This window comes from Coccomyxa subellipsoidea, assembly GCF_000258705.1.
Source record: "Coccomyxa subellipsoidea C-169, whole genome shotgun sequence".
Taxonomy (NCBI): Eukaryota; Viridiplantae; Chlorophyta; class Trebouxiophyceae; family Coccomyxaceae; genus Coccomyxa; species Coccomyxa subellipsoidea.
The window spans coordinates 55,114-66,168 of NW_005178022.1; the positions used below are offsets into that span (position 1 = coordinate 55,114).

The 11,055-nt window shown below is 50.3% G+C and overlaps 2 protein-coding genes across 2 annotated transcripts; both read left to right on the top strand.

The window, feature by feature from the left end:
* Window positions 1-1,061: 1,061 nt before the first annotated feature.
* COCSUDRAFT_83595 (hypothetical protein) lies at window positions 1,062-4,833 on the top strand (the record flags this gene model as incomplete). The annotated part of the gene is made up of 5 exons (XM_005643492.1): window positions 1,062-1,164; window positions 2,775-2,953; window positions 3,327-3,507; window positions 3,945-4,132; window positions 4,612-4,833. 5 exons carry the CDS (start codon window positions 1,062-1,064, stop codon window positions 4,831-4,833), a joined length of 873 nt encoding a protein of 290 aa, XP_005643549.1.
* A 3,435-nt stretch (window positions 4,834-8,268) lies between these two features.
* COCSUDRAFT_59748 (hypothetical protein) lies at window positions 8,269-9,860 on the top strand (the record flags this gene model as incomplete). Its single annotated transcript, XM_005643305.1, has 5 exons — window positions 8,269-8,415; window positions 8,583-8,716; window positions 8,955-9,100; window positions 9,391-9,473; window positions 9,744-9,860. The coding sequence occupies 5 exons, from the start codon at window positions 8,269-8,271 to the stop codon at window positions 9,858-9,860; spliced, it is 627 nt and encodes a 208-aa protein (XP_005643362.1).
* Between the last annotated feature and the right edge of the window lie 1,195 nt (window positions 9,861-11,055).

Consider the following 11,055-nt stretch of genomic DNA (forward strand, 5'->3'; position numbering starts at 1 on the left):
TCTGCAGGACGCACCTTGCCTCTTGGCAGGAAAAGCGTGTAAGAAAGAAATCTCCGTGTCTAGCCCTTTCATGGCCATGTGCTCCATGGACTTGATCGACTTGTATGGCAATATTGCAATATAGCATTAATGCTAAACATGATGTTTTTGGAACTTCCTTGAAGGCTCCTGGAGACAATTTTTGAGCTAATGTTTGAACATTGGTAATTTGATCTTTGGCAGACATATGCCGGATGCATCACAAAGTCGAATTAAGGAAGCCCACATCAAAAGCTTAGCACTGCCGACATCGTCGGAAGCTAGCATATACAAGTACCGAAATTCGTACGTAAGGGGCGGAATCATATGAAAGCTTCCTATGAGTCACTTGATGATCATGATGACTCGGAAGGTGGCACCGCCACCACGGAAAATGCGTCAACGGGCGCCCCGTGTATATGAGAAATTGGCGTGTGCCGATTTCATAGAATCTTCAAGGACCATGCGAATTGTCCAATCACCAGCACCATATGGCATCCGTACGAACCGACCGACGCATCCTACTCTAGTGCCGTATGGGGCTGTTACATATCTCAGAGCACTGCTATGGCATATGGGTCTGATTGTGGTGGTCAGCTGCTCTGAATTGGCCTTTTGTGCTCTGTATCACGCTATATGCGTTGCCCAAGGTCCAAGGAATCTTGTGGACGCTTGGCAATGAGGTTCAAGCTTGAAGAATCTTCAAGCTTGAACTGTTGCCAGCACTGCAATGCTTATCGGATGCTGATGGAGACTAGTGGGTCTTCTGATCACTGATATTTATGAGATTGGAAACACCTGTATAGGTGTTTATATTATATAATTATATATATTATAATATACTAATATTGTCACTGGTGGTTTTCCCGATCTTACACATAGCGCCATGCCCAGGGAAGCTACCCCATGGACTCGACCAATTGCAATTTGCACATAGGGTAATTACAAGTATAATAATTAACCCATATATACACTAACTAACTTTGGAGAGTTCCGGCATGCCCAATTCAATTGGCAAGCACTGCAGGTGCGCACCCACTATCATGGTTATCATAGTGTGGCCGGCCGGCCGCGGCCGCGGCGCCGCGGCCATGATGACTGATGGCGCCTTGATGATTGATAGCAGTATGGCTAATATTTGCAGAGGTCACCGCACGCGTAGGTAGTACGATCATCGTACGAGGCTGGTAGTGCAAAACTACTGTGGGTGGCATGGTGCCGCCGGCAGTTGTATCGATACGGCCATATGTTCCTGGGTCAAGGGTCTGCCCGTTGACTCGCATCTTGTATCTATTTCAATGCTTGTGTCAAGGATTCCATAGAGACATCATGTGATTGTGGTAGATCCAGAAGTTGCAAGTGTTTGCTTATTTCAATGCTTGGCTGACCAGATCAACTTGGACCCTGATCAAGCTGTGATCTGTTGGCTATCAAGGCGAGCTCACAGCTTTCAACTACTTTGCGTTCTCGGCACTTTCGCTATCCACCAAACTACTTAGTAAGCCTACCGGTTGGTTGCTCACTCCTTGTTATCAATGCACCATATCTGGTGCATGGTGTCTAGACACGCCATGACTCAGAGTTCGGAACTCTGCATGGTTCTAGTTGCAAAGTCCCTTTGGTGCCTTGCCGGCAGTGAAGCAAGGGCCTTGATCAATTCATCAGCCTCACTGAGTCTCAACGGTTACAACATATGCTGCGCTGTTCGTGGGGCCCCGGCCAAGCCGGACTCATATCTCTGACCTCAGTCCATGGCTCCCATCTCTATCTCAAAAAATTCTTACGCCAAGCCTACATCATCATCATGTCAACATCAACTCTAGCGGCATAACCGTGTTGCAGTCAGCATCATTTGAAAAGTCATTTCCGCAGCTTCCTCGACGGGGCAATGGCTTCCCAGCCACCTGATCTGAGTCATCAAATTATAGCCGAACACTGCCACGGTTGTGCATTTCCCAGTGGTTGCCTTCCATCTAATGGATACATCTTTCCTTCAATCTTGAAATACACGTTCGTAAGAATTCGTAAGTAACATGTCCGTGCAGTTGCACCGCTTGGAAAGCTTTTGTTTGGCGTGCCCCATAGTCAGGCATCAAGTAAGCGGTAGGTATAATCTGCCTTCCAAAGGAGTGCTGCATCGCCCTGGGAGTGTTACAAAGCTCAGCGCAAAAGATTGCACCGAACATCGCAGGTGATCCTTGTAGTGAGAGATCCCCAGATCTGCATATTGGCTATGTGTGATCGGGCTTTGGCTTTCTGTAAAACAATGCACCGGCAGCTTGGAAGGCCATTCCTTGCCGCATGGAAATGATGTTAGGCCTTTTCTTGCAGCCTTCGTTGCAGTGCAGCCATGGAAACTCGACAAGCAAAGGAGGCAGAGAGCAGCACGGGGACATCTGGGCGAGGCTTGCAATACACCACTTATGAGGCTAACGCCTGGGGTGCTGTCTTCTCAAAGTCAGGCATGTCCCATGATCTGATTCATTGTGAGAACCAATGCCAGTAGCTTGCAAAAGACTCGCGCTTTCCAGATCTTACTGGCAAGAAACGAAGTAAAGGTGCACGAGCCTTTGATGGAGCAGCTTTTCATCCTGTACCAGCTGCTGCATTGTTTGCTATATTAGGATGTGCTCACCAAATAGCAGGTGCATGAGAGCAGCTGCACACAAGATTGCTCAGTCGTTTCTTTTCTGCTGGGAGCAGTACAACAGGCCTGCAAAAGGTATTGCTTACTTTGTGTTCTTCTGGCCGCACAGGTGTCAGCATCCTGGTGGACCCATGGCTAGTCGAGGAGCTTACATTTGCAGGGCAGGCCTGGCTGTATAGGGGCAAGAAAACCCACATCCCTCCACTGGACCTGAACAAGATAACAGAGGGAGTGGACGCCCTTATTCTCTCACAGGCAAGCAGGATTACCTCCTTCCCTTTCCAGAGCGTGATTCATTACCTGTTGATGATTTATGTGGACAGATTTCATAGGCCTTGACAGAGTCTGTCAGCCAGACATCATCTCTGCCCCCATGGATGGATGCTGGGAGCAAATATATGTCTGGCTAAACTAACGTCTGTCAAGCCTTGCACCATGCGCAAGCCATGCTTAGCAAGCCCCTTGGTGGCTCCGACTCTCAGTCTTCGACTACACCTGTGCTGGTCAACAAGCAGAGCTTAGGAAGATCTAGGAATCTGCATGTTTCTGCACGGAGATGGGAATTATTCCTTCCTCAAATCCGTAAAATTATAGTTACCGTATATAAAGCTAGTCCCCAAATACGGGATGATCGCCAGACGGCTTTCTGCCCTTCACGCAGGGGTTGCCGGACCATGCGCATGTGCCCACGCTGGAGCGATTACCTAAGGATTTGCATGTCGTGGCATCGCCAGCTGGCGCCAAGGTGGCGGCCGGACTGGGCTTCAAGAATGTGACTGCGCTGGACCACGGAGAAGAGATCGCCATCGCAGACGGGAAGATGACCATCCGCGCCACAGCAGGTGCCTCAGGCCTTCAATAGGAGTAATTTAATAGACCAGCAAGTTCCTTCAATTGCATCAGTAAATGGGGTAGGGGTGATTGTTGTGCATCTCTGCAGAGGCAACTGGCCCTCTGCTGCAACAAAGACGCTTCCCAGTATCCAGATACTTGTAAAGAACACTACTGAGGGCCTTGCAGGCTGCTTGCACATGGAGCAGCCTTCTTGTGTACAATGGTACTGAAATGATTAAATTTGTGGGCTTTCGGGACTCTTGAAGGTTGCCAGCAATTGTACTGATTTGAATATTTTGAGGACTGTCAGGACCTTGAAATCGCTTACTGGTGAATGTGCTGTTCTAATGGCTGTGTGTGGGCTTTCAAAACTTATTAAAACCTTGTCAAGGTGCATAACACAACCTGCAAATCATTGAAATCTTGGCTGTGTTGTTGGGTGCAGGTGCACTTGTGGGCCCCCCATGGGCCAAGAGGGAGAATGGCTTTGTGTTCAGGGAGCAGGTGCCGGACGGCATAACCCTTTACTACGAGCCGCACTGCGACTACGATGAGTCATCGCTGGCCGGGGTCGACTCCGCTGACATCGTCATCACCCCCTGTGTCAACCAGGAGCTCCTCAATTACCCCCTGGTGCGCCTAAATTATTGCCCTATCCGGCTATGTCTTCTGCACATCAGTGCTCAGCATGCTGTAGTAAAGCGCCCTCCCTACAGTTGATCTCGTCAGCGAAGGCCACAGGATTCCACGGATCTGGAGCACAGCACTCTTTGCTGCATCTCCCTGTGATACACAAAGTTCTCTCGCTCCCGGCAGCAATTCCCGGGCTCTTGACAGGATGCACTACACTTGAGATGCACAGCGTGAGTATCATGGCACCATCACCGCGAGCAATTGGGAAGTGAGCTTGAACAGCAGGTTCTGGAGGGTGACTTGAAAAGTTGGAGGATGATTTTCACCTTGAATTTCTGATAGAGTGGCTCAGAGGCCTTTCTGGGCCCTTTAATTATCCATAATCAGTACCGATCTTTGATCAATCCAACACTGAAAGATAAATAGCGCCAATCCCAATCAAGAATTCAAAATTGAGTTCTGGGCTGTTCGCGTTGCAGGTGATGGGCAAGGACAATGTGGTCGGCCTGCTGAAGAGGCTGCGGCCGTCAGTGCTGCTACCGCTGGTGAATGCAGAGTTCGACTCGGAGGGGCCACTCTCAAAACTGATCTCTGAGAAGGGCAGCGTGCAGGAACTGGAGCCGCAGCTGCAGCCGGAGGGCCTTGAAAATGTGCGCGTGCTTGTGCCCGAGCCGGCAAAGCCACTTACCGTGGAACTGTGAGGGTGGCAGTGTGACTGTGAGTTCATGTGTGTGAGAGGTGTGATAAAGCTGACAGCTGCTGTTGATGGGAAGGGTGGAGGCTTATGTGGATCCAGACACTCGGACGCAGGCATATGTTGGTGATTGACCAGTTTGTTCATTGTATGTGTTTGTTCTTGGCCATGTTAAGATGCGCGTGCTGCTAGGAGCGCTTGCAATTGGCTTATGGTATGATGGGCTGCTGATGATATCACTTTAAGATCAGCTGCGGTTGCCCAGTACGGTATCCTCTCACAGGCTTGGTTGTTCTTTCTGAACACGTGGTGCATATTTTGCATAGTGACAACAGCAACAAGCAGCAACCATGAAGTCATTAAAGCATCCAATCTTCATGTGCTGATTAAGCATTAAGCAACCTGAAGGCAAGGCTTCAGAGTAATCTTCCTTCCTTCCTTCAGAGTTCAGGTCTGCTCAAATTTGTTTCGGATACAAAAGTCAACTTGGTTCCTGATTTTTCACGCTCATCATACGAGCAACATGCAGCAAGGATCATTGGCCGGCTCATGATGCTCTCGCGCAAGCTTGTCAAAAATGAGAATCTCAGCCATACTGCACATTACTGTCATCGTCTCAAGGATGACGCAGGCCTGCTTGTGAGGTGGACCCCGTTCTCAGCCAGCTTGTAGTTGAGCAGGCGCGTGTGCTGCATGCGCCCACTGCTTCCAGGTAGGTGGCTGCTAGGAGACTGATCCAAACCAGGCGGCAGCGATCTCTGCTTCACCACGAGCTGCATGGAAACAGCAGAAAACATCTTCTGATGCTCTACTGTAACCTCTCATTGGCAAAAATACACCAATTGACACAGACTAAAGCTCTCAGAAAAGACTTAGTTTCCATATGACACATGCCATTGAGTGACTGCAGTTGAGATGCTGCTCCATACATGTGCACAATTAAGGCTGTCTCACCTGGCCCGTGATATCCATGGCCTGCCCTGCCTCAAGAGCAACCACCTGAATAACAACCTGCACAAACAGCAATGGCCATTGTTCAAATGAGCCAAAGGCAGCCTCCATAACGCTGTGACGACCATTACAGAATTGCACCTTGCTGTTGCATATCGCTCAAGACACGCTCAACGGCCCGCCAAGAAATAATGTGCACCTTTGTGGCTGCATGACTCTTAAATGTAGATGGCAGTGACAGACTGCCTACAAGACCAATGAGCCTCAGGTGGCTACCACAAAATCTCTAAAATGTGATAATAATATAATAATTTAATTACACAGACGTAAGAGCATGTGGACTGTTCAATAGGAGGGCTTGCCTGGGCAGAGTGCTCCATGTAGAGCTGCCAGGGGGAGGCCTCATCCACGTCAGCATGCACACGCATCACCACACACGTTGCCCCCTGCAGACAGAACAACAGGAATTTCAATGCAATACTTTAAGTGTAAAAAGCACCAGCATGCAAAGCAGTGGAAGCTCCTGGGCACAGGGCATGAAGCCAAAAGGCAGGTGATCTGGCATGTGTGCCGCAGTGGGGTGAGCACCTGGTGGAAGCTGCCAGGGCTGCTGCAGCGATGCACAAAGGCTCGCCACTGCGCCTCGCTTCTGCACAGCTCCCGCAGCAGCTGCATAAAACACCCAAACATCCTCGCTTCATTCTTCCTTCATTGAATACCCAGTTCTTCCTTTTTGCAAAGACACCAACAACATATCTGAAACACCCTGCCTCATGCTGCAGCATTGATGCCAAGAGAATTCTGGCGAGTACAGCAAAGCTTCAACTGGCACCAGGAGGCTGGTGCCAGTTGTCTCTCACCGAGAGATCGTCAAACATGATGCAGAGCTTTGTATTGGCGTCACAACGCAGCCCCTCAATGGCTTCTGCCAACGTATTTTCCGTATGCATCATTCCATCTGCGGCAGGGACACAGCCAGCCTTCTGTACATGCATGCCAGGGGCCTTTTGGGCATTGTGACAGGCTAAATTGAGAATGACGGTGTGAAAACATTGAGGCACATTGACATGAGGGTGGTCATTGGAAAAGCTAGCAGACCTTCTGCAGACAAGGTCTCAGCTAGCCATTGGTGTGACAGGGCCGCCACAGTAGCCACTTGCCTATTGTCAATGCAAGCTGCCAGGTTTGTGCCCTGTCCAACATCCTTTCCGTCATGTACTTCGAGTATGTTACATCACCAACTCAAGGTTCTATCAGCTCAATGCATGGACTCTTGCCGGCCAGTACAGCAAGCCCTCACCAGTTTCCGGAGCATATACTGGTAGTTTGTGACTGTGTTGGCCAGGCACACCAACAAGACCTGCATCAGAGGCTTGCTTCGTTAGTGCATGCTTTCAATCTGGCGTGGCTTCTCCTTCAGGTACGAAACATCTCCAAAAATGTACACACAGAGAACAGCATAATCAATTACTGCACACAAGCATGCAGTGAGCAGTCAGGTACTTACCTTGCAATTGTCGCTCAAGGCTTGTTTCACCATGTATGGGATGAGAAAAGTCCCTTCTGCATCCAAACTGTCTTTAAGGAGTACAAGGCCTCTGAAAGGACAAAGCGATGCGAATAGGTGCTCCTGTTCCATCACTACCATCTGGCAGGTGATCGATCTGGTAGGTAGGCCTTCAAAGAGGCCTTCAACAGTGTTGCGTGAAGATTCAATACAGCAGCCTCTCTGATGCCTTAGGTATCCACTATTTGTGCGCTAAATCTCTGTGATCAGCAGCAGAGTCTTCTGCCCTCCGATCTGGACTAGACAGTTCTTAACGATCCGGCAACAGCCAGCCCCGTGACGAATGATCAGCTGCGATAACCGCGACTTAGATCCTAAGGTCGAATTGAAGCAATTTCACAAAATGTGCAGAGTGCAAGAGAGGAGCTATAACTTGATGTGTCATGCGCACGTGATACTTTTCTGATTTCGACAGCCCAGACAAGGGCAACGCAACACGAGTGCCGATGTGAAATCGATGAGGCAAATATTGGGAGTTACTTGTCAAAGGGGTAGGGAGGCGACAGTAAAATGTCGTGATATTTGCTGCAATACCTTACCAAACCACCATTTGCATGCCCTGACAAAGGACAGAAGCGTATTGAATTCGAAGTTTGCTGCGATCTGTCAACATGCTCAGGACGTATCAAAGCATTGCTTCTGCAAGCATGCCGTGCCAGTGTCTAGCAGATTCTCCGTCCTCTGCAACATTTGTCAGGTGAGGCATCAACTATTTTCGTCGAGGAAAGTGGGGTCCTTTCGAAGCAAACACATACAATTCGCAGATATCTACTTGGAAGATCAACCTTCAGAAATCGTGGATGTCTTACATGTTCCATTGCTCTCTGCAGGTGTTGCCCTCAGCCCAGGATCAGAGCTTTGCCAGGCTGGAGGCAACTGCAAATGCCCCCTTTGCGCAGATGTAAAGCTCCCCAGGGTCGCAGAATGCCCCCATCATGCGCATCGGCAATCCCAGCAGCACTGGCATCAGCAGCAACCTGGAACCTAGCCGGGCTCCTAGTGGGGGCAGGCCTGTTTCTTGCGGGTGTCTCAGCACTGATCTTTGTCGTCACAGCTATACCTGCCATCGTGGTGCACCCCCTGCCCCTTCCTGCTTATAGCTTGCTTGCTCTTACATAGCCCTGTCATCATGTCTGTGTTCCGCTGTCAACAATGCAATCTCCGATCAGAACATGATATCATCGAGCTGCACTTCCAAGGTCGGTTGCACAAGCTTTAATGTGTCTTGTGTGTTGCAGGCTGCGAGGCAGGCAATGCTGGAGCTACAGCGGACACTCAGGACACTGGATCAGGAGCTCCCAGACACCGCTGCAGCCATTCGCCTGTCTGGCCTGGAGCTGTCAGACGCCATCGAGGAGGTGTCCCTCCTAAGGTACAATATTCCCCCTGAGCATTCAGCCACAGTTCAGCAATCCAGAGTGTAAGACTCTTTGCAGGCTCCTTGTTTCGACGAAGGAGCAGTACAGAAATACTTCCGTTCATTGCTGTTGCTTTCATCAGATGCAATGTGTCACGTGGAGCTTCATGGGGTGCTTGATGAGTCACGCTTGATGCTAGATGAGAACATGCATCCTGCTGCAGCTGATGGGATGTTCTGTGTTCTGGTGCAGCAATGACTTGAGCCAGGGGGTGAGAGCAACAGCACAGATGATGACAGGCACGCAGAGCAGCATCATACAGGGGGTGGAGCTTGCCGGGGCAGCCATCAATGGCTACGTCCTTCCTGCAATGAAGCAACGAGTCCCAGCAGCCAGGAGTGAGTCTCGACCCTCAATATCGGCTTTTCTGCATATAGAATAATACCCCCTTTCACTATTGCACAGCTAAAATTATGTATTCAATTGCACAAAAGCTCTCTCTGTGCTCTGCGAGGTGTCACACGACCGGACTGGCCATTCAGTGCTGCAGGAACATTTCTGTGCTGCTCTGTTACCTTTCCACAAGATCGTGTCCTGCTGATGTGGTAGCAACTCCAGCTACATTATACCTCGCTCAATGGCAACACATTCTAGCTTCTTTTGATCTCGCATGCCTGTTTTGGCGCAGGTGCGCTGGAGGCGAGGCTGCAGGAGAGCGCAAAAATGCAGCGGCAGGCTCCGTCCGTTGCTGAGCTGGCAGCCAGCACCAAGGTGAGGCATTGACATCCCTGCAAGGTTCCTTCTTGTCCCTGACTCCATCAAGCAGCATGTTCATTGTCACAAATGCAAACTCACAACACCAGCGCATGCCCCTAGTGTGCGTACCCTTCTCTCATGCATCCTTTATCTTGAGTTTCTGCAATGTCCCTCCCTTCTCGTCTCAGGGCCAATCCTGTCTTTACCCCTGTATTCATGCCATGCAACGATTCTGTGTGCCAGGCTCCAGAGGTGCTGACAAATAACAATTGTGGCGTTGCACAGGTGGCTGCCACCCGGGCGCGCGCCACGCTGGCGGCCGCCAATCTGGCCGGCCTGGCCGCGCGACTCGTCGGCACCGCCCGCGCGCTTCGGCCCGGCTCACGCGCTGCCCCTACATGACGCATTATTTCCCTGGCGTCCCTGGGGTGTTGTTGTGTGGTGAAAACACTATTTGTTTTACCCTTGCGGCCAGACCGCATGGCTTGGTGGCTGCACGAATGCAGAATTGGCACTGACTTTGAACGGTATAGCCCTGGGGTCCAAGGTGCTTTGCAACTTGACTTGAATTCGTCCCAATTCGGCCTGGACAAGGGCACTTCATAAGCACACAGTGTGTTTGCCAACTTCTAATTGACCAGGACTATCAGGTAGTCAAGCATGATTAGCTCGAGTGCTTTGCGGATGTTCTTGTTTATCCATGTACGGCTGCAGCTGGATCCTTTCAGTTAGATCCAGTCTTGACCCAACGATTTGTAATCAGACGTGACAATTGCCCCTACTATCGTTTCAGTTGACGTTGCCGCCAGCCGCCAGGCGGCGCTAGTGGTTTTGTCACCACCCCAAGAACGTTTATGAGAGGCTGCGCAGCACAACCCATGAGTATGCGTGCAGTCTGTTTAAGTTTGAGTTGTTGCACTGGCAATGGAATATTGCACCGTCACTAGAAATCTGGTCTCGCCAAGGTGTGGACAGCAAAAAAAAGCGCAATCATGGAAACATTGAACCGGTGACCTGTGCAGCTGGTCGCGAAGGACTCGGGGAAACCATCTCCAACGTTCAGTCTGCACCTGCCTGGTGGATTATTAGAAGAACAGCAAAAAAGATCGTCACGCGGGCTTCGCAGGTCATCTCTGAACCCACTACTGATCGCGCTCAAGACCGCTTTGCTTCCGTGAGCGGACGAGATCGGGCACCCCCTGTCTGATATGAACAAAAACACTGGCCATGTCAATATCTACCTTCTGTCCCTGGATGGGCATCGCATTCCGATGCATGCAGGTCTGGCCAGATGGTCATGAGAGTCTCTGCGCCGGATCTTGACCAGCTGCGGCATGCATGCTTTGCGTCTTCGTAGCAAATTTGAAACAGCATACTGCTGCAGAAGCTGCATGCAGCGTTGGAGAGCACAAAGAAGCTCAAGCTGGCAAATTGCAGTTTGCGCATGAGCATGCTGCATGTGCATGCAAGCAATTTTATCAAGCCTGGTCCATGTGCAAAGACTTGCGCTTGATGCATAGCACTGCTACCGATGCCACTGTGGTGTGCCTGAGTGTGCGCGGCATCATTGAACCATCGTCCCCCTCTGAAGGGGTGG